This window comes from Notothenia rossii (genome assembly GCF_949606895.1).
Source record: "Notothenia rossii genome assembly, chromosome: 3".
Taxonomy (NCBI): Eukaryota; Metazoa; Chordata; class Actinopteri; order Perciformes; family Nototheniidae; genus Notothenia; species Notothenia rossii.
Genome location: NC_136901.1, coordinates 8,638,942 through 8,663,125, shown reverse-complemented (window position 1 = coordinate 8,663,125; position 24,184 = coordinate 8,638,942). Strand labels below are relative to the sequence as shown.

General features: G+C 41.8%; 1 protein-coding gene across 5 annotated transcripts in view; it reads left to right on the top strand.

Annotated features, from left to right (window-relative positions):
• Nucleotides 1-19,749, top strand: part of pudp (pseudouridine 5'-phosphatase) — a 45,120-nt gene extending 25,371 nt beyond the window's left edge. For all 5 annotated transcript variants that reach the window (XM_079668858.1, XM_079668857.1, XM_079668855.1 and 2 more), the window contains 3 exons: nucleotides 154-372; nucleotides 2,345-2,574; nucleotides 16,455-19,749. In XM_079668858.1, the coding sequence (XP_079524984.1) occupies nucleotides 154-372; nucleotides 2,345-2,574; nucleotides 16,455-16,631 (626 nt within the window). In that variant the 3' untranslated portion in view covers nucleotides 16,632-19,749. The remainder of the gene's footprint in view (nucleotides 1-153; nucleotides 373-2,344; nucleotides 2,575-16,454) is intronic.
• Nucleotides 19,750-24,184: the final 4,435 nt, after the last annotated feature.

Sequence of the window (24,184 nt, the reverse complement as noted above, 5' to 3'; positions counted from 1 at the left end):
TCCCTGAAAGTATTATTTATTTTGTTTGTTTAGAAAATAAAGTGCTTTTTACAACAGGCCTTTTATAAAACACTTTTCATTACAATAAGTGGTCATTACCAGAGTTGTAGTAATGCTTAATGACATTGTTTTTGTATTTTATTCTCATTTTAGACACAGAGCAACTGTACACCGTGTCCTTCCAGGAGATCTGTGACCGCTATGGGAAGCGGTACACCTGGGAGGTGAAGTCCTCGGTGATGGGGAGGAGCGCTCTGGTTGCTTCGCAGATGATCCGTGATGCTCTGGATCTCCCCATGACCGCAGAGGAACTACTTTCTGAAAGCAGACAGATCCAAGAGAGGATCTTTCCCTCTGCCAAAATCATGCCAGGTACATCTGATTTACCCGCACTGCCACACTTTAAACAAAATAATAGCAATCATTTTCTGTAAAACCATCCAAAGTGTTCTTGAAGGTTTCTGCTGTGACGCCTTGATTTTGGCGCGAAAGTGAGTGACTGCACAGTGAGTGAAGGCTTTTATAATCCTTTTACCTCAGGAGGCTAATTATCATAAAGAGCATTTTTTTTTTCTGGGAATATGAACATTAATGATCTTTTCTGAAAGAAACCATTAAAAGTGTCACATAAGGACGATGACTCAGCAGGTACAGCCGCCTCTCATCTTATAATTCATAACCTCATGCGTTAACGTTGAATTATAATGGAGAGCATTTTATTTGTGTTCTATTGAACAGAGGAAAGGTTCACTATGAGTCAGTAGTTTAATCTTGAATGGATTACACACAGTAGAATAGATGTTTACTTTTACCACACTCATTTAAATTGTTGCATTAATTTGTGACACCTTTCTAGTTATCTATTATTGTATTCTGGCGAAGGTAAACACTGTGGGAAAACCTCATGTAGAGTTAAAGAGCTAAAAGTAATGGCTTTGAACACAGTTTGAAAACCTTTTTGTCCAATTCTATGCAATTTCTTTTGACAATTCCATTAAACTCATTGAGGACAAATGGCAAGCCTTTAAAGTCACAAAGGCGCAGATGAGACTATCGTTCACCCAAACATCTTACTTGTTTCCTTCAGATTTAGGAAATGAATCGGGACCAAATGTTGCGTCTGCCATATGCGCCATTGTTGAAATGTAATATAAACATTTGTGAATGTGAAGCGTTATTTGTCACTCTAGTAATTTGTTCAGAGTAGGACTGCACTGATAGATTCCAAATAGCTATTTCTATAGAAAAATGTAATTAATCGTGCAGCCCTTATTCAGATTCTCCTTACTTCGCATCCTTCTGCTTCCCCTATGTAAGTCCTTTCTGCAGAGTGATGTGCACAGAGTTTAAAGCAATAAAAAGAGGAGCTATTGCATGGATGTAATGCTTTAGCCTACACCTTGCAGAGGTGTTGTGTTGGTCTAGTTTCAGTAATACATAACTGAGGACAAATTCCCCTTTAAAAAGATATGTGTTGGAGTCAGCCCTTTGTAACGAATTTGCTAAAGTGTGGAGCAGCATGTTTACTGTCTGTTAAAAGATGTGTTCACGGTCTCTTTAACTTACAGAAAAGCTTGGAAGGACTTTTTATTACATTATATAGAGTGTCACCCTTGAAGCTCTAGATTAAAATCCTCCCACAGCTCTGCTCTCGGCTCACTGTTGAAACACAAAAGACGAATGGAGACATATTCACTAGCAGTGCAAAGAGCTCTATATGAATAGGGTTTCTATTGATAACATTAGCCTTGTATATCAGAATCTGATTTATTGTCAAGTAGGTTTACAAATACAAAAAGTTTGCTGTTGTGTAACATGGATCTACGGTGGCCGACTGGTGGAAACGAGCCCTTATCACTTCCATTAGGAGAAAATAGTGAAATTATGCAAATATATAAAAACACAAATGTTCCAAAACAAATGCAAATGAAGAAAATGTTTTGGGCTGTGTTGAACATGAACACAGTAAGAGGACTAAAGTTATATAAAAAAAAATATATATATAAATAATATCAATACATAAAAATAGAGTGACTATGTAACCTTAAAGTTAGCAACCTCTGTTTGACATTCACCAGTGAGGTATTTACTGACATATCTTATGCTCTTAATACTAAACGTTAAGGTATTTTAAGCTTGTCTTAATCTTATTTTAGGTATCTAACCAACAACACGTTCAAACAAACTGTTGACTTTGAGAAGAGGGAACAGAATAACTAAAATACTAGCAAGAATATGACAAGTTACTGAAAGGGAAAAAAGTTGTGCAGTATTTCAGAATGTAAAAGTCTTAAAGAGGGTAAAACATACATTAATCCTGACTTTACAACATGGGTCCCGCTAGGTGTGGAGAAGCTGGTGCTCCACCTGCTCAAGCACAACATCCCCGTCGCCGTGGCAACCAGCTCGGCTGGGGCCACCTTCCAGCTGAAGACCCTCCAACACAAGCCCTTCTTCGGTCAGTTCAACCACATCGTGCTGGGGGACGACCCCGACGTGAAGAACAGCAAACCTGCCCCCGACTCCTTCCTGGTGTGCGCCTCCAGGTTCCTCCCCCCCGCTGCTCCGGAGAACGTGAGTGCTGCACACTACACTTCCTGTGTGTTATCTGAAATGACTCATGTTGTGCTGGCATACTAGACCCTCCGATCGCAGAATTTACCGCATAATCAGCAAAATGGCGCAGATTTTTAAAAGGCCGGCAATTTATCAAAAGGCCGCATAATCCCCGTATTTTTCCACACAAAGTTGAGAAAAAAAAGTTAACTCGTCTTGACGCGAAGTGATGATGATGATGATGACGCAACGTCGTCAGCTCGCGCATCACAGAAGGTAAACAACACCGCAGAGTAAACGTGTGGAACTCACACGCGAGAGAAAACACCAAGATGAAAAAATCTGATCCCTCTCATTTACCGACGAACATTTCTGCTAAAGACCGGGCAAAGCAGTACCCCGATGTCTTGCACGAAAGTGGGGGGAAACTATTCTGCACCCCGTCCAACTGTGTGTTGGACCATAAGTCTTAGAAAAAATCGACGGTGACGACCCACTTTGATTCATTCAAAAATTCGAAAATGCTTTCTGCTGCTGCGGACAAGAAAGCCAAACAACTCACGTTCACCGTGGGATCAACCTCCAAAACCCTTTCGAGGGCTACAAGAAACGAAGTGAGTAGCCTACAAGATTAAAGCTGGTCAGGTAACGAACGAGTAAATGAAAACTGTGTGTGTGTGTGTGTGTGTGTGTGTGTGTGTGTGTGTGTGTGTGTGTGTGTGTGTGTGTGTGTGTGTGTGTGTGTGTGTGTGTGTGTGTGTGTGTGTGTGTGTGTGTGTGTGTGTGTGTGTGTGTGTGTGTGTGTGTGTGTGTGTGTGTGTGTGTGTGTGTGTGTGTGTGTGTGTGTGTGTGTGTGTGTGTGTGTGTGTGTGTGTGTGTGTGTGTTTAAAATAGCCCAATTGTTTTTACAATAAATAAAGATTGAATGTGTTTAATTGAATAGGAAAGGGGTTTAACGTTAGTGGCAGGTTGTGTGTTAGAGAGAATAAATAAGACAGCCCAATATTTTAAAAAAAATCTATTATTTTTCGCAACTTCCCGCCATTTCACCGCATAAAATTACATAAAAACCCTGCATGTTTAATCGCATAATCAAGGATTTTTGCCCGCGTTTTTCTGGAGGGTCTAGCATACAGTGTGAACGCACAGGCCTTTTAATTAAATCTCCAGTGTTATTTTGTTTCCAGTCTGTGCTCCAAAAAAGGAACTGCCTACTGTGTACCGCTACTTGAGAGAAAAACATTGTACTGCTACATTTATAATGAAATCCATTATAAAAGAACATTCGGGGAGAGAAGAGAGGAGAGAAGGAAATGAAGCAATGGGTTGTTACTGTTTTTAAGGGGTGACCTCGTATTATTGTAAAAATACAGTTGTATCCATTTATCGTATTTTGGGGGATTTGCTAATCGGTCATTTCAATCATTATTATCCTTGTATTAGCTTCTGAATTGAATTGCATTAGATTTGAATGTTGTACCATTAGCACGGAGAGCAGACTTTTATGTGAGGTAATGTCAGCAAATGTCCTGCATCGAGTGGTGTTTAGCTGCCTGTTTGTCAAATATTAGCTTTTCTTAAGTGTCCCATTGGCAGTATGCAGGCAGGGCAGGATGTCAGTGACAGACACACACTTAGACTGTGGTGCTTTGATCACAAGTGGAAAGCTTTCAGGGATCAGTGGCTGTTTAAGATATATTCCCAGACAGTTTGTGGAAGCCTTTCAGTGTGTTGAGTCAGTCTGAATGTTGAGTCAGTCTGAAAAAATCTGCCAAATATCTCTCAGAAAGACACCGAGGAACAGTGTGAGGCCTGACCCACTTCCATGAAAACTAGATCACGTGTAACAAATGGCAGCATTATGCTAATACCAACACATCTGCTGTTGATCATTGCTCAGTGCACGGCTTTCTAATGAGTAATTTAATGACATACTTGGCTATTCATTATGTATTTATATGAAAACTGATTATAGAGGGAACGGGAAACAAGGACATCTTCCACCAGGTGTTATGAAAACTGCATTTCTCCTCGAATCTGAAGAGTTGTATAACTATAAGCATCACTTCTAAGAAAGACCAATCAAATCAAAAGCTAGTTGAGCAGCAGCCTGGAGAGGGAAAAGGTTATTCCTTGACCCCTCCAACCTCCATCAAATGTGTGTTTGTGACAGAAAGTCATTCCAATCAATGAACGGGGATTCGTTTGAAGTTTGAAGGGCGGCCCGAGAGTCTTCTTATCAACTCAGCGTGGAAATATGGGTCTCCATGAAGACCTCATTCAGCTTTCATTTAACAATTTGTCCTCTGTAAATGCATGATATCCACCAATCCATGTGTTGTAAAGTAGATGGTGCGTTCTTCCTATCTTGATTAAAGTGCTCTTAGGGATGGATGGCGACAAAACGATTTTCAAGAGACCGTGAAGTTTTATGTTGCATATTCTTTAATGTCATTTGCACAATCATTTTCGTTGGCAACTGCTTTAAGCTCTCCCAAAGGCGTACCTGCATTTCCTGTGTCCGAGTTAGCTGAATTGTACGTTTGTAGTCGTGCTTCGAGTTTTGCTTTCCTGCGAACGCCGAGCTTCTGATTCTGGAATATCCGCACAGTGCAAAGTAAACAATGCGCTTTTCAATTAACCGGCGTTCTGAAGTACCAGCAATGCATGGTAGGCGTAAACCTGTGAGTCACAAACACGTCTGTATGAGGTATTTGACCACACAAGACATTTATTTTCTGATATGTGTGTGTTCAAAAGCTCTCTCCTCTTCCAATACACCTTCAGTTACCAGCATAAGAAATGTTTATAGGGACCATAAATCACATATCAGCTATAAAACCCTGCATTTACACATGGCTTCTGGATAACAGCGCAACAAAAAGAAGTCATTCAAAAAGAGAGCAATCATGGCGTACTGGATTTAGATATTTACAGCCTTGTTTTACTGGGTCATGTGAGGCGTCCAGTTCAGTGTACTTTCGCTACATCCTCTGCTCTGCTCTTTGCTGCAATGCCTGTGGAACACCGGATTTTTTAATCTGGAGCCAGCCACCGTCAGAGCTGGCATTTTTCTTGATGAGATATGAAACTGAGGCTCAGAGGGGGAATCGACAGAGTGTTCAGTGGAATAACGAATGGCGATAGGGAGGGGAGGAGGGGATGAGCGACCTCAACGCAAGACAGACAGAGGGAGAGAGAGAAGCAGAGCAGACGGAGGCAGAGCTAAGGGAGGGGGTAAACAGAGGAGTATGGTAATAGCACACATCCAATTGTCAGCTCTCCCTGCCCTAATCTCAACCCTGATGAAAAAACAACAGCTTGTTTTTAGCCACTAAGAGACAGTCTGAAAGGCATGTCACACAGACAGACCTAGACATAGTCATTTTCTGGAATGTTCTGATGATTCAATGTCTTTATGCAGGGATTCTCAACAAAAATAAAAGAGCTGCACCACCTGTCATTATGATGTGTTTTCAAAGATTACAGATATGGAATATATCCAGTGCATGTTTCAGTAGAGTGTAGTGCAGACGTCCATTGTTTCTGCTTGATCTAATATATAGCTTTTAACCAGAGCAACTTACAATCAGGATCAATGCTGAACTCTCTGATTGGTAGACGCCCATGTCCTCCCCCTGAACCACAACCCCCTATTAGGCTGCTATCTACAGACAGCTGGCTACCTTATTAATACCTGCTTGTACACAGTGCTTGCACTCAGTCCGACTCGTAGATATTAATATTTGCAGCGTGATTGCTAAAGACATCTAGCCTGCTGCAGTGCAGAGACGCCTGGAGTGACGACTTCTGTCAGATTTGGCAAGTGCACAAAACCTCTAGTACTCATTATATGACTTATATACATTTTTTGATTTCTTGCTGAATAGTCCTAGCTTTTAACACTGATGCAACATAATGAGAATGACAAAACTGTACTGTTTCCTATGCTCTTATGTAAATGCCCCCTGGCAGCAGAGCGAATGGATAACAAGATGTGATTACATGTGATATTGAAAGGCAGAGCAGGGCAGCCTGTCCCTCACTGAGCACTCCAGTGTCCTCACAGCTCCTTAATGTGTCCACGCTGCTGTCTGAGCCCACCGACAGTGAAAGAAACACCTCAGCTCTCTTCTTCACGCCGAGCAAAAATATGTGTTTCACAACTCCAATGTAACACCGTTGATGAAACAGGAGATTTTTTACCAGAGGTGTGCACAGCAGCCTGAATTAGATTAATGAAAGCTGAGAGTGAGAGAGTTCACACACACCGCTAGGGAGAGAGCGAGGCAGAGATAACTAGTTCTTCCCCTGCCATTAATCATACAAAGCCTTACACCTGGGGGTGGCTCTATAATCCAGATATTCAAATCAGGTACAATTAAGACATGAACTTTTCTATTGAAACATTAAATAGGACCATTACAGCTCTAACAAAGCTCGCCATATTCACCTCTCGCCTTTATCAAATACACACCAGCCCATCAATTTCCAAATGCCTATCTTTGAATTAAGGTTTTTATGTGGAAGTGCTAAATGTTAAGTGGTTCAGGTCACTTTCAATGCTAAGTGTGCATTGATCGTTTCTACACTGCACTTCCCACAGATCGCCCACCTTCGCTGCATATGTTCATTATTTAGCTGAGTCTGCTCAGCCATGATGTCTTCTAAATGCCTTCCTCCATGGTTGTGACTTTAATGGCACTTTTCTATAGCCATTAGGCGGCACGTGTAGACACTTTGATTGTTTAAAAGTAAGTTCATCTTTTTGCATGGACACAGCCAGGTTTTTGGTGGCACTGGTGTGTCGTCCTTTCCCAGATACCCAGGATTAGGAGGAAGTTGGCCAAAAGATGCTTCCTCCTTGTTGTTAGCCAGAAAGGGTTGATTGGAAAACCAGATGTAGATTTTGAAAATATTCGAAGGCTCCTTATGTGGTGCTGGATTTGACTGGCAGGCTGTAAATTGAGTATCACTGTTTTAAGGCATTACACTGCAACAACATCAGTTTTGCACTTCATTTCACAATAATATAATTATAAGTCAACTGATATATGTCAATATTACACCACTTTAATTACAAACCCTTTTCAAAGCCCACAGTTTGGTAGATGAACAGTGAGCTAAGAACAGAGTGAGAACAGGTTCCCACACAGGCTGGATAGTGAGTGAATTCCTTCTCGGCTACAGGAGCTTTGGATGTGCGGATAATGATGCTGCAACAATACGGCAACTATCATCCCATCCCTATTTTCTATTGTCTTTCATCCCCTCATAAATCAGGGGGCTTACGAGGATTCCCATAATAAAGAATCATCACTGGGATGATCCAATAAGAGAGAAAACAGAAGTGCACTTTGCCGACCTCAGTCATTCATTCATCCCTTTACCCTTTACTCCACTTTGATGCTGACACATGACCACAGTCACACAGAACAGATGGATCTGCGATAAGGAAAATGGTGCAAAAATATTAGTAACACCATAGTGTAGGAAAACTCTGTTCCAACAGGTCTCAGGCTGAGAGGCTCACTTCTCTACTCTTTAAATACTCAAGATGTTAAGCTCTTGGAATAAACTCTGACAATATAACGAGTCAGTGAATGGTTTCAAGTAGATTTTTAAAAGCGTCCCTCCTATCTAAGTGCAGCACATGACCAGAGCAACGTGCGCGCGGATCACAGCCGGCCCTCCTCCTGTTTCTATTTCCCAGCTCGATACTTTATCATCAGACTTCAAGTGTGTGTGTTAAGCCTGCTGCAGGGTCCTCCTCGGATCACATCAAAGCAAAGGGAGACATTTTCTTCTCATTTGAGCTCAATGGTGATTTTCTGATTAAGTCCTTGGGCTGTCCACAAGCTTTCCTTTGCAATCTCTTTACACTCAGACAGCGGTAAGTTATCTGCCGGTGAAAATGTCCTCGGTAACAGCGGCCCCTCGTGTGAACGCATTTTGTCAGTCAGTAAACATGTCAAGCTGGGATTCTTTCTCACAAAGAGGCGTTTGGACTGAGAGTCAGAGCCGTCGATTCCAAACAGAGAACAGATTTAAGTTCAGATAATTCCTTTCATTGATTCATTTTGAATTGAACAAAGAACTGCGCTGTTGTACCAAATAAACATAGTTGTCATAATCAGAATACTTGATTTATACTGGGACAATTGGGTACTGTGACAGCTGCTCTATTTTAGAATAACATGAAATAAAATCAATCAATCAAAGAATAAATATATAAGACGGTTAGTAAGAATTTGCAATTAAAACCCAAAATATATTAAATAAAGATATTCATTTAAACGTGAGAAGTGAAACTAAAATGCCAAATAAAAAATGTAAAGATAATTACGAGTTAAAGTAAAACATGCAATACAAAAAAGAAGCAAGAGTGTGCAATAACATTTTTTAAATAAATAAAAATACCGATACAAACATAAGAAATTAAAGCAAAATGTCCGATACAATTTAAACAGAATACAAATATTTTAAAAAGTCAAATAAATTGTAAAAAATATGCAACTTGTTCTACAATATATTACATGCACATAACATTTGATTCCCCCACCAAAAAAAGCATTCTTGAAATCAAAATAGCTTGATGATGTCATTTTTATATAGCCTTCCTATCAGTGGTTTTTTAAGCTTAATAAAAAACTTTATATCGGACTTGAATTTCCCCAATTTGCTCGAGATAGTGACATCTCCCGGGAACGTTCATGGTGGGTTCAATCTAAGTCTTTGCGAGGTCATTGGCTACTTGATTTGTCAAGCTATTAGTGTATGAATAATATAATTAGAATGCCAAAACTGACATTTCTAGCATTTTCTTGCCAACATCTATCTGACTTCTTATGTGTCACAACTTTTGCCTTGGGTAAGGAAAGGCCTCAGAAGCAACTTTGAACCACTTAGGCTGTACATGTGACCTTTGACATAGAATGCACATTTATATACTAAAGTGTGTCCATCATCAGCGCTGGCCTTCTATCTGCTCCGTACATCAGAGAGGAGGAAGCGTTCCCTCGCTGCCCCGGGCTGCAGGATCATTTCGAAGATGCAGTGGGCGATCTGTCACTGTCACTTACTCACCGGCCACTGCACGCAGCACACTCAACATGCATCATGCACGTCCAACTCCCCCAATCCAATATGTTGTGTGTGTGACAGACACATCAGCTCGTTATAGTTTCCCATCATGCATCAGCCATGTAATACCTGACGTATTTTATTGCTAAAGCAACCACATCCCTGAGTAAAGCACATGATCCTCATACACACGGTGAGCGAATCAATCATAAGGGACTTATAGTGGATGTATTCTGTGCAGCGTGTTCCACTCAGGCATGTGATATCCCTCTTTATTTAGACTACACTACCTGTGTGTTGTGCAGCAGTAACATGAGAGAATTCTGTCTGTTTTGTGGGTAGTTGGGGTCACTGTTGTCCGCTATTGTTACAAGCCACACTAGAAGACATAACAGCTAGAATAAAATCACAGTCACTATACTTTTTCAATCAATACCTCCTCCAAACGTTATCTACAAGCCGCAAATCCAAAGCCATCTCCGCTGGGTGTTATTGTGCTCGTCAGAAAGATAAAAAGATGGCTTCAAACGGTACACCTCGTCTTGAAGTGACTCCCAGTCCCCCTAAACTCTCTGAAGCCACGAGCCAAATATGAAACTACAAAACTCTCTGACAGGAAAACACAGCAAGCAGTGCCAATAGCAAAAAAAGTTAATATAAAGATATCCAACTCACCAAACTCATGATGCTGGAATAGCCTCGTTAGCATAGTTGATATCTTTGCCAAATTACCACTATAACATCAAATGGCTAATGTGCGTTTTTATTTTTAGCTCCTTTTTTTAAGTTTCACCATTAAACGAGCCATGTTTTGTGTTTAATTATGGAAACGCTGACAACTATGCCTAGTTTACTTTGATTTTACTTTTAATCCTTAAGCTACTGCTGTAGTGCATGATTTCACAGCAGAGTTATGGAAGTGAAATGAAATGATATCCCCCGACAGGGTGAGCCACACTGAATGATGTCTCTGTTCCATGGCTGTGAGTTATGCCTCGAATGAGTTATAACTCAGACAGAGTATAACTTTTGACTTCAATTCACCTCACACAGTATCTTTGCCCTCCCTCTGCTCCTCCCAGCACCTCTGAACGTTTTGTTAGAACCTGCATTTGATGTAATATCCGGCTAGTATTACGATGCTACATTAGCATTTTGAAGAAACGTGTTGAACATGTTGCTAGTTGAAGTGAATGTCACACTGTGTGGGATGGGTATATTGAAATATGTTGGCCAGAGACCCACAAACTTCTTCTTTATTTACAATTTTTCGATTTTGTGTCTATAAGTCTGGGTTTTATGTCTTCCTGAACATCGTTTAAAAATGGCGCTCAACAGCTTGGTTCTACATTTAATACCTCTTATGAATTTGCTGCAGGCTATCTCTGTCATCAAAGTCAACATGCTTCACAGTGATATCCAAGAGCACTCGTTTTCAATGAATGACCGAATATTCAACCACGTTTCTCTCACCACTGAAGAATAGGATCAGACAGAATCGCACAGTGTCAAGGGGCCTGGCGTCAGAAATGGTTAGCAAGAGCCGTCTAACATTCTTTCAAAAACAAGACATTTCAAAGAATATGTTGAACCTAATATTGATGAATCAACTCTGTCTGCATTCATTTTAGTTTCATTAAGGGCACCATTTTATTAAAAACATGGCTCCCATTTCTCAACACAGCAGATTACATATATTATGAGATGATTATGACAAAGTGCTATACTAAAGTATTGATGATTTGATTGAATTGATGTGAGATTTCCACGGGGCTATCAATGTCTTCTTCCATCGCCTTTTCTCTATACTTCAAACAGTACAGAGTGAATGCACATATAGAATGTGATCTATCAAGGCATGATCTTTGGGACTATCAGCGCCTGTGAGCTTATCTAAAGCATGACTCCTCTCATTGTAGAGGCGTTCTTATTGAAGCCGGAGAACAAGGCCTGGGTCTTCTCCAAATCACAGCCTTCCCACAACACACTCCTCTGAGAGCTGGCTCTGTGTGTGTTGTGTTATTGGGCCAATTGTGTTAGAGACAATGGGATGGTGTGCACACAGTTTACAGCTCTGGCCTCACCCCACATCCCCTTTTGTCTCGTTGTGCAGACTCGGTGCTTCCAGAGTCGGTTGGCTCTGATGAATCTTGCATGTGTTTGGGTGTAGGCCTGAGGACAGGTAGTAAATCTTCCATGGCATCTTTTGAAGAGGGGAGGGGGGGGCCTGCGCCTCCTCACAGTTCCACCCAGAGGGAAGGGAAGTGAGGAGGTCGAACTTTGAAAGCTCCACGTGAAACTTTATTCAGTGACACTGACGTACTGTACACCTCCACAGGGACTAAGTGTCTGTTCCTCGTCAATCCCTGAAAGGAATTAGTATATTAAAGAGAGGTCATTTTCAAAGCTCAACCGGAATTAAATTGCATTTCCTTACTGCTAGACATCTGCTGTGTGAATGGCAAGTAATGTACTCTCAAAAACAGTTTTCAAAGGGAATCTTTGCTTCTATTACGATGCTTTTTGCCAATGCATAATGCAGTCATTTCTCCGAACATCTTGGCAAAGAGCAAACCAAATTGCTTCATGTAGTTGGATCATTTGGCTGTGATCTTGTTTTTTTGCAACAATAGTATTTTTGCCATTTCTTGCTGTTTAAGTCAGTCATTGAGCGCTGTAGGCTCTGAATTCATGTTAGCAGGGTCTATGTTGCCATGAAAAGATCTCTTTCCTCCCCCTAAGAGGTTGGCAAAGAGAGTTCTACCTTGTTACATTTTTTTGGAGGCTTTGTTGCTCTGCTTCTGGATGGAACAAGCAGCACACCTCTGCTTTGTGTGTCAGTCGCTGAGGGGAGAGGGATCTGGGCCACAGTGCTCGGATTGTGATGCTGCTGTACTTCCTCCTGCCATCACTTCAGGTAGAAATGTGTACACTTAACTGTACTTACTGACAACTGGATACCAAGGAATTGATCCCATTTACACAAGCCATTTATATGAAATTACGATATAACAATCATTTAGCCAAATTGTAGATTGTAACATATATGCCAATTAGGGTAAGCCCTACGTCAGTTCAGAGGGAGGTCATTCAAGTTAATAGTAGTAATAATAGTTTGAAACAGAAATATATATATATAATGAAAACGGTTCCTAATAAGACACTAAATGAGACTACAAAACGCCATAAAGCGGAACATTAGCCACCCTTCATCTTACCCACGTCGATGTGAAGTCATGTGACGGTGATGTATGTCAGCTATTCTTTTCTGGATATTTTCTTAAACGTTTGCTCCAGATCTTATTTTCTGGAACATACCATGAGCTGATGGACAAATCCCACTGCTTTTTACATACATTCTTTGAATCCTCTTCTGAATCACCTCTGGTGGTAGAGTAGCACGCTCACTTCCTTCCTGTTGCTTCAATATGAGTAACAAACAACACAGATAATGAGATGCGTATCTTCTGTCACAGGTACTGTACTGCTTTTGTTCCGAGCTCCTGAGGTGATTCTTTCAAGGATTGCTGGCAGGGTTGTTGATCGTGACTGGTTTAGCATATGCAACATCACGTCAATACCAGGAGGATGACAGTGAACACAACCTCCGATTCAGGTAGCAGCTGCTTCTGGGAATCAAAACAAAATATGCATAGAGTGGATTAAATTCTGGTGGAAAAAAACTGCTTGATGCTCTTGACCCTGTTTCAAAACCCCATCTGGTCTGCACCAGCTCCGGCGGGTAAGAGGTTGTTGACTTCCTGCGGCGGTATAAGTGGCTACTTCAGAACGCTTATTGACGTAGTTACTCTTGGGAGGATTAGTTGCGTGCAGAGAATAAACAGAGGTCCTTCATGTATTTGAAAAGAGGCGATAGCCGTGGTACTGACGTCGAGGGCTCCAGCTGAAATCACAGGGATGGATGCATTTACACGTCTCCTACACCATCTTCTCGGAGGCATTCATTCTCGTCCTCTCAGGTATGCTAATGGAACATAAAGAATTTAAGGGTACTGTGGATAGTTTCAGTCTACATCTAGGCTGGTCCATTCTGCTTTAAAGATAATTTCCCCAATTTTGAAACTGGTGAACCATTCATCTGTTTTCATCTATTTTGATACACGGATTGGAAGCAGATTAAAGGGTCGTTTCACTAGCACGTTGGGTAATTACCCGTTTTAATTGCTCCCAATCAAGGGAATTAGCAAAAGCCCTCAGTTGTGCACCCGGTGTTTCTGCCATCATTGTTCCACATCCTCCAGTTTCAGGCTTAGTGACATCATAGAAGTCAATTAGGGTTTAAAGAGTCTCGCAGAGGCCTCTTTGTTCTACCTGAGTATTAGAGTTGAGACGAACAAAGGTTCCTCAGGGTTTTTCTGAGGCTTGGCTTCTTGTAGAGCTGTACGACTGTTTCCTTTATTCACACAAGTGCTGTTTCCAACCACAAAGTCAAGGCTGGCTTTTAACCGAAGAATTCATTCACAGATGTTGATGAAAGAGGGAACAAATAAGCACTTAAAATACGGGTTAAAGAGCAATTTGCAGAATGCATGAATGGTTATATGAAATAAAGGCTCAATATTTAGGCACTCAGATTTTGTATTGGCACTTCTAGACAAAATAAATACTTGCTTTATCGACGGCCTTTGAGTTATTCAGCCTGTGGCACATGGCATGAATCCTGCAGCAACAGGAAGTGTGGTACAGTTAGTGATGGATTTGTGAGCCTGGTTATGGGTTTATTTTAGACGGTATGGAAATCAAATTCTGGTTTACACATTGTAACAATCAGCTTATATTTTAAGCCTAGTTACCATTGAAAAAAGGTAGGGAGCTTTTTCTGCAACCTTTTTGACCAAAAGAGCCATTTTGCTCCTTCTTCCCAAAACATTTTTTGTCTGGAGCCGCAAAACATATTTCATAGCTTGATAGCTAATAAAGTTGTATTTATTGTTATATCAGACGCAAACTACAGTTGTTTTGCATTTATTAGGCTATTTATTACATTATATAAAACTATTAACCTCTAATAAGAAACAAAGAACTCCTATAATGAGAATTAAAAATAATACACAGGCCTACTTTAAAATAAATTAAACACAGCACTTGGGGAGTCCTCTGCACATTCGAAGGAAAACACTGGGCCCACTTTGAAATAAATAAAACATATAGCTGCACCCTAAAAAGAGTTAAATGTAGGGTAGGTAAGAATGGAGGAACCAGCTCGAGTGCGCTAGAATTTGAAAACACACAACCGGAAAAAATCTGCCTCTTCCTTCAGACTTCATAACAGAGCCCCTCCTCCAACACACACGAACGCGCACATGACCAATGAGGGCACAAGATAAGTTTGTGCACAGATGGAAGGCTGACAGGCAGGTAGGCCATCCAGTTATTTTAGCCGGACCGGCTCAGATGATTGGTCGTGCTTTTTACAGCGCTACGGATTCCACAGATGACGTTTTTTTATGGATTTTTTGTCAAAGCATTTAATTTATTCATTGCTATCAGGACGTTAAGAGCATTCCATGGAATATAACAAAAAGTGTTTTCTGAAATAAATTACATACCCAATTGAATTATGACTGAAGATCGTCAGCTGTCTTCCTCTCCCTTGTTGTTCCTCGATACGTAAAGGCTGCAGCACCTTTGACAACTTCTTTCTACATTTCAAACATACCGGTAAACCAGCATCGTTTGCTGTGAAAGCATATAACTCTGTCCACACAGAATTAAATCCTGTGATCCTTCGATACTTTTATTTTCTTTGATTTATCCATAGTTCGCTCATCGAGCCGGGGGTCAGGTTATTCGCCTGCAAGAAAAGGCGCGAGCGCAGGACCGTAGCAGGATGTGACGCATATTTTAGTTGACCGTTTTGTTTTTTATTTATGTGTCACAGTACCACCTCAAAATACAAGATACAAAACATTTTCAACCATGTAACAAAATATAAATAGTCCTACAAATATTTTATTTTATTTCCCTCTTATTTTTGTCTAAGCTCAAGGGAGCCAGAGCAGAGGGCTTAAAGGGCCGCATGCGGCTCGAGGGCCGCGGGTTGCCGACCCCTGTCTAGACAGTCAGTATGGCATCACAAAGACAGTTTGATTAGCCCAAACCCATTCACCTCCTCCAACACAAGTACAAGCACAAATTATATCTGGAGTAATTCTCAGGCAATGTCCAACTTAAAATGCAGTCTTCTTGTTAAGGCTGAATGATCCAAACGAAAGCAAAAATAATAAATCCAAAGTCACAAAAAAAGCTAATCCAGTTCAAACGGCACGGTGCCAGTTGAGGAAAAAACTCCAAGAAGAAGGGACTCACCGAAAAGGGAAAAAATATTCCTTTCACTCTGGGCCTGTGACGTCAGTCTTTGCTGCTCCTCCTTTCAACCTCCTGGCAAACCTTTTCTTTACCCCTGAAACAAACAATTCCCTCTACCCTTCTTCGTTAACCAGAGTAACACCGCCTGTTAGTTTTTCATTCAAGTCTGCAGCTGCCATGCCTGAGCGTTATTAGAACATCAAGCTGGATTATATGGCATGCATCTTCTTGATATGCAATGTGTCAGATCCTCAGTGCAATGACTGAAAACATAAACACAGCAGAGGAAATTGCAGGAAGCATTCATTGTACCTGAAATGGATATTGCACCTGTCAGAGGTAAGCAGTCCTTTGAGGAATATCAAGTTAATCACGATGGAAATGAAAAAGGTTTCCATTTCTCTGTTTGTTTTTGGTGTCAGCGCTCAGGGTGAAATGCTGTCCACCTAATGGGCTTATAGGATGACATCATTCTGTTTCCTCAGTGCCTGGTGTTTGAGGACGCTCCTAACGGTGTGAAGGCGGCGCTGGCGGCGGGGATGCAGGTGGTGATGATCCCCGACGACAACATGGACCCCAGTCTTACCCAGGAGGCCACGCTGCGACTCAGGAGCATGGAGGAGTTCCAGCCGCAGCTCTTCGGCCTGCCGGCATACGAATAAGTCACAAAGATTCAGTGAGAAAACCGTGAAAACCTTACGATAATTTATGATCTTTAACAATGATTTAAGTGCTTAAGAAAACGTAAAAGCCGGTGTTCTATACTCATGCTAATCACAAGGTTGTATTTCATGCACAGTGTGAATACTGTCTTTGCAACTCTGCCCTTTTCATACAATGTGTGCAAGCGTCACTTTTGAAATGCCAACCACTTCTCACTCTTTCCTCCTTGGAGACCGAATGTACAACATGAAGCTCTCTCTTCCTTTATGTTGGGCAGTTCTTTCATATAGTGGGAGTACGGTGGAGAAGACTTTGGAGTACACGCACTTCAACATAAAGCACCTTTAAATCTTGAGTTGCTACACTCGACTTCAAGGTTAAGCTTTCAGACAGCCTTCCAGTGATTTCAACACGCACGGCCGTTGTGTTGCCTGCACATGTTCACCAGGATCTGTGCGTCTTTCCATCGAGGGCATGTTGAAGTGCGTTTACTCCAAAGTCTTCCCGCGTGTACTTTTCTTTGAAATTGGAATCCGCCTTGTGAAGAGCTTGGCATCTTTCCTCTCATTTGTGCCTGCTCTGACCCATTTCCAGATAATGGTTTTCAGCTGGGGGCGAAAATCGCTTTGCACCCTGGCTTTTTGTCATTCTTAAATCGGCTATCTTTAAGCTTTTCTTGGCTCTGCGACTGTTTGAAATGCCCCCACAGCTCTCCGAACATACATGTTAAGAAATCCATAAAGCTGCACCCTCGTGCCCTTTATCCTTTACCTTTCCCTTTTATCCTCCCAGCAGCTGTCCATGACTGAGGAGGGGTGAATAGATAGTTTCTTCTTTTCGTCTGTGCTCACCGCAGAGTGGCTTTGGGACACATTCATCTTCAGCGTTTCTACCCGGATTTTTATCAGACAAGCAGCTTCTCTACAGGCAAAGTAGAAAACACTGGACATCAGAGAAAGACATTGTATGGATGACCTCATTTTAAACATTTCTTCCGTCTTAAGGGGAAATAGTAGGGATGCTCATCTGATAACGCAGACTCTCTACAGATACTGGCTGTCATATCTCTGAGGAAGCAGTTTGTATTTCTCTTCCAGGGATTCAGAAAGAAAAGTCATCACCTTCCTGACGGGAATAATGGATTAAATAAGAAGTTGCTGTCTGGAAATCCTCTGTGATTTCTCTATTTTAATTGATTTGTCTTTGACAATCTAAAGATGTGCATCTAAATACTCTACAGAGCATTCTCTCGTGTTTATAGCCTTAAGAAAATCCGCCTTTCCTTTTTAAAAGCCAAAACAAATAACTCCTCCATGAGCTAGGTGGCAGAGCTTGAGATATATTCTTGACACAAAGCGAAGGCATATCTCAAGTCTGCATATCTCCAAAGCACAGGCGATGGCTGAATTGCCAAGAAGGGTGGCGCACAGAAGAAAGCCAAGATGGGGTGAGGGTGGTTGCTGGGTGTTTCTGTATTCCACTACCAGAGTGTGCAACCTCCACTTGAACCAAAAGGGTTTTATGGAGATGGAGATATAGCCGCCGCTGACCATGAGACGCACTTTGTCTGCTGTGTGACAGGAAGCAGACTCTGAGCTTTCTGCGCTCTCCGTGCTTCCTCAGAGATGCAAATAGCCCTCATGTTTTATTCAGCTCGGAGCAATGAGAGAATACATTTGATTACAGGAGCAGGTGATGGAGAGGACGGTGCTGGAGAGCGAGTTTGTGAAGGAGTTTGATGCACAATTAAGGCCAGACAATATCAGATAAGCATGTTTGGTTGAAATGAGGAATGAAACAGGAACTCCTTTGTTTGAAACAATGGAATTATTATCATGTATCAAGAGTTTTTGTTTCTATAGACGGCTTTGGGAGTGGGTCTGGTTTACCCGATGCATTTTAGTGAAAGACAGCCAATCACAAGGCCCGAATAGTTTTCAGAACTGCTGTGGACACATTTAGACATCCTTGATGCTTTCCTTGTCCCCTTCCCCGTTGTACACAAAGGGTTGGCAAATAAATTCATGTTCCCAAGATGATGTCAGTTCTCTTAATTGCTACATTATTGCAGTACATGTGCGTTGCTTTGGATAAAAGCGTCATTTAAATGATCCGACTAGCCACCATACGAAGAAACATCCTTTTGAAATCTCATTCTTTCTTTGATTATTTAGTATGCATTTCATTTGAGCTTCCACTGCTGGTTTGTTGAATTGTATTGTGGGAATTGATTCCCTGACTTAAATTTTAATCAAGTCTATATTTATTCCACTTTGGTCTCCACCTGTATGCCGCAGCCTTTGCCAGCAGACGTTCTGCCTCAGACGACATCACACTGCTCTCTCAAAGACTCTTCTGCGTGAGAGTCAATAGTGATCTAATGCAGAAAGAAATGCAAAGTAAAAGGAGCCCATGAATTCTTTACAGTGACTTTCCTGCGAATGAGAACAGTGACAAATGAGCTAACAGAGCATCAGCATCTCATTTCCACGGTCTGCACACTCTCTCCCAATCTTTTTATCTCCCACTGTTAATCTTCTCCTCTTTTGAGGCATACACTGTGTGGCTTAGAGCCTCCATTGAAGCAAGGAGAACATGTGTGAACAAGTGTTCCACAAAACGCCTCTTCCATCGCCGTACATCAGCACCATGAGGACGACCGGTACGCCACTTTACAGAGACGCAATAATGGGAAATGGAATACAAATATACAGTTTGGAGAATACAGACATTTAAAGGAAGGCAAATGATGCAGTAAAGGGTTGCCTTGGTTCGATAAAGTGCCTCTGGCTGCACGTCAGGAGAGCTGGTCGCCCTTGATTTTCTGAATAATGTATGCGGCGTCAGTGTGAGGTGCTGAGAGCAACATTTCCCTCTTCCAACACAAAAAAATACACAAAATGTCTCAGAGTACCTCAGCCCCCAGCCCACATGTATCTGTCACTCTGTATCTGCCCTTGAGTTTTTCTCTGTTTCCTTATTGTTCATATGCCATAAAGTCACAAGTTACGGAATCCCTGAAAGCCAAACAAAAGCAAATGGTGATTCAAATTGAATTCAAATTGTTTAGTTGATTTTGTGATTTAAGAACATATTAAAACTTTTTTGTACAAATTATCATGTTTTTTTTTCTTTTTTACCATCTGAGAAAATGAGAGGTAATGTACAGAAACGTATTCCTTCCTTTACAGTTGGATGGGGCAGGGGTGCGACCTTGTGGCCGAAATTCGTATTACGACAACATGCCAAAATTCCCTTTGAACCGCCATATGAAAATAATTGAATGGTCAATTTTTACAGTTGAAAAAAAATCAAAAAACATTTTTATTGTTGCCTTTAGAGATTCCATACAGGTTTAGCTGCTCACAATTGTACAAAATATCCGAGTACTCAATGATAGTCAAGACTCTTTTGTGTTGCCCCCCCGTTGACTAAACTAAATTAAAAAAAACATTGGCCAATCGTTGCCCCAGTTTGTTGCTCTCTCATAGACTTTGTTGACATGGACATAAATAAGCTGTTTATCCCAGTTAGGAGCATGTTCAGGGTGTGCTGTTCCAATGAGCACAGAGAAACTGGGTTAGTCGTATTCCCCCAGTTCACAAAATCAGACGAGGACTTTTTAAATGTTGTTCTTGAGGTCGAAGCCCACGGCACTATGCTGCCTTATAATTATCATTATTACCACAATATTATCAGAATCACACACGACTCGTAACGGGTAAGAAGCGGGCAAGGTTCTCCTAACGTGGGTTTTTCCATCCCGAAGGCATTTGCTTTACAGGGAGAAAACCCCCCAGCATGGGCAGGAGGACACGCATCAAAAAGAATGAGGTTTGTCAGAAGAGTACGATAACATTCACCCCAACATGCTAATGGCTTAAAAACGCCCTCACATTTGCAGCACGATTAATACCAAATAATTTGACTCATGACTAATTCTCCTCCAGCAGGAGACCCACCGTTTACAAACCCTGGCTGTAAAGCTGCCTTTAATGACCCTCACTGCGGGCCCCTCGGGATGTTAATGGACAGTGAGGGATGCCCCTTGTCCTCCCATTTAAATGGTGGTCTCAGCGCTGTGCTGAGTGGTCAGGACGGCCCAGCTGTGACGGGCCACGTCTTTGCCCCGGGGGCCGCCCCCCGATCGATGGAAGTGTTTCTCTTCCCGGCCGGCACCTGCCAGGTTGTCAATAGCACTCAAACCATGACAACACGCCGCATTAACCCACTCCAGCTCTTTGTCCTCTGAGCTCTTTTTTTAAAATGGCTTTAGCCGGTCCATATTTCCCATAGATTTTTATCGGACGGTTGGGCAGGAGAGAGGCGAGCACAAGATGACAACACTATAGTTCTTCAGTGTACGGAGGCCTCCAGCTGTCACTCACTCAACAGTGAAGGAAGGAACTTTTAGTGTTGCATGGAGCTGAGGAAAGTGAAATAAGTGCCACAAAACTGGTTCTCAGAATCACTTTTTCTATAGAACAGTTATTGTATCGGCGTAATAAAATAGGGATAGTTATTTGTCCGACCCAAACTCGCAGTGAGCATAGGGCAACCTGAAAATGATTGTTGTCCATTGAATATTTATAAGATGTGCAGCAAGAAGCCCTGCTGCTATTCAACCTATGAATGTATACAGTATGTATGTCAGCAGGTGCAGGAGGCCCAGCATGAGAGCAGCAGGCGGCCATGGCCTAAAAACACAGCCGTCCCTTTTTATACGATTGGATGATCCCAGAGGAGCCGGAGAGAGACTCAGCACCGATGGCCAACACTCCGAATTATACAAGGTTTGCTTTGTTTCATGACAAATAAAAGAAACACAGAAATGGAATCAATTCTCCGGGGTCCGTGCTGCAATGAAAGCCTGAACAATGTTAGGACTTGATGGTGGACGGCCTAACTTTTAGATGGAAAAATAAACTGACTGGGCGGCAGAGAAGAATACAAATCTTTCTTCTTCTCTCCCGCCCTTTATTATTCTATTCGAGCTCTACTTGGGGGATTAATGATATACAAATACTGATCTTTCCATGGAGAAAAAAATCCTTATTTAAGCGAGAAGTAGAACATGCATCAGAAGCAACGCTGATAATGTGATTTTCAGTGGGATTATATAACCGTTCCATAATGGCCCAACAAGAGGATGGAATCACATCATCTATTTTCCATACCGTGAAGCCGGTTTTAATCAATGAAATGTGTAAAGCTTGCTTGCCTCTTCATTTTAAAATACAAATGTTTCCTGGCCAGTACGTCAGCGTGAGACTCGTGTTTATCCAATGTTCTCTCATTTGCAGAGGGCCAACGTATCCAGAATACCTGCAGCATTGTATTTTTAGGAGCACTTCCATACCTGTAGTGATGTCAACAGAGAGTGTTTGTCACAGAAAACATGACTCAGCACAACGCCCATGACAAATCCCCTGAATAGCGATGACAGTGTGTGGTCGTACAGTGAGAGCTCTGTTTGCATCAGTGCTGCAGATACATTTGAATGATGAATTACTAAAATGATGAATTACTCGCGTCTCCCGGCGCTGTGCAGTTAATGCATTGATTATGGGCTGGGGGACGGAGACAGAGATGTAACATCAAATAATACATCTGTAGATCTCAGGAGCGTGAATTTCTCCTAGTAGATTTAATTTTTTTATTTTAATGTAACTATCCTTGCAAGATGAAACTTTGTCTTTCATGTTGTTCAGCTAGTTGTTGATCTCTGTCTTGGTTAGTGAAATGGAATGGATTTGAGTAGTAGGGGAACATCAGCCAATTAAAAAATCCTGTCTGCAAGTCCTCAGGAGGCGCACTTCGAGGTAAAATGGAAACAAATTGAAGTCCTGGCCCCAACATGCTGACATTTCTTTGGGTTTTTTGCCGATTGGTGGTCCCTGCGGGGAACCCCTGGCTTACCCAGAGACCCTCTGCCCACATCAAAACCAGATCCTCCGGGAATCTGAGCAGAACGTGGAGCTCCCCTTTCTAGGCGTAGTTCTAGGGCAAGGCATTTGAATGAGATCAGGAGAATTAGGAATGGTGAAGACCCCCGTGTCCCCCCTCATTAATTAGACAGAATGTGTGCTCATCAAAGGGATCCTCCAGTGAAGTTGGCCAGAGAACAGAGGAGCTGCTTCCAGGGCGTTCTAGCCTCAGGACGATATTGACCTAGGAGAAGTGGGTTAGCCTAGCGCACATTCTGGGGAATGCTGCAGTCAGGTTTCCTCCACTTCTTATTCCCACTCTCAGATTCTCGCAGTAGAAAAGTCTCCTGCGCTTGCTGAGGCAGCTGTCGTGGTAATTGGCCTTTTACAATCCGTTGGCCCCGCCGCGGAGAACTATCGATTTCATAATCACTGCCGTACTTCTACCTCTGACCTCTACTGTACCAAAGGCCGATCCGCCATGTTTCCCAGAGCATAATTAGAATGAATCTAATATCTTTTTTATATGCGCTCAGCTGTAACGCCTTCCCCTTGCCAGACCGTTATTTACCCGATTAGGCCTGCTGCATTTTGATAAGAGCCTCTGTCTGGAAGAGTTAATGTAATGCCTACCCGAGGAGAGGGGTTTCAATTAAGGAGCGGGACAAGTTCGAAAGGGATGAATTCAAGCACAATGCGCCGGCACCTCATCCCATACACGAGGAGAATGTAGAATCCTCCATTCTGCTGATTTCTGCCTTCACAGAATCATTTCCATGCATCGTTCAGCCTGACGGACTGTCAGCGTGTACAGACTGCGGCTCATTTGTGCACATTATTCCTTCTGTGAGAGGCTCAAAGCGTTGCTGAATGTGGGGAGAGTCCACACTGCCAAACAAACTTGTGATGCAGCTGGGGGGGGGGGTTGGTGTTAGCAGACACCACATGACAAATAAAGACAAGAGTGAAACTGAAAGATAGTTGTGGCATATCCTCTTCTCACGTCTTTATCCTTGATTTGAATATACCCTTGTTGGATTAATATAGTATGTCGTTTGTTTCACGTTTAAGGATCTAAAAGGTGAGCATAACATTACAATAACATAAAATCTAGGGCTACATCCAACACATCTTATTGGTTCATCTGCCAAATGACTCAACCAAAAAAGAAATTGAGTAATATAGTATATCTGTATATGAATGAATGTATTCATTTTGCTCAAAGTAATGTTTTTAAATAATATGACCACATAGAAACGAACCCTATCCTACTGATTGACCAAGAAAATGCAACTATCAGCAATTTTTTTTGATTTATCGATTCTCATGATGCAAATGGATGACTGATTCTTGTTTGTTTTTCTATATTGGCCCATGCCCTTTACATGCAACATAATGTATTTTTTCAAGGCCCGCTATTATAATCCACCTTATGCCAAACAACATGTATCATTTTCTAAGATCACAAGTTTAAAGACTCTTTCAAAATGATACACAATGTCCTTACCACCACTTAAGTGTGTATACATTAAACATTATTATGAACACAATTTAGTAGAATTCAATGTTTGCCTACTTTTTAAGAAATGTTGGATAAAATCCAGTGAGGTGTAACAGATTGATTG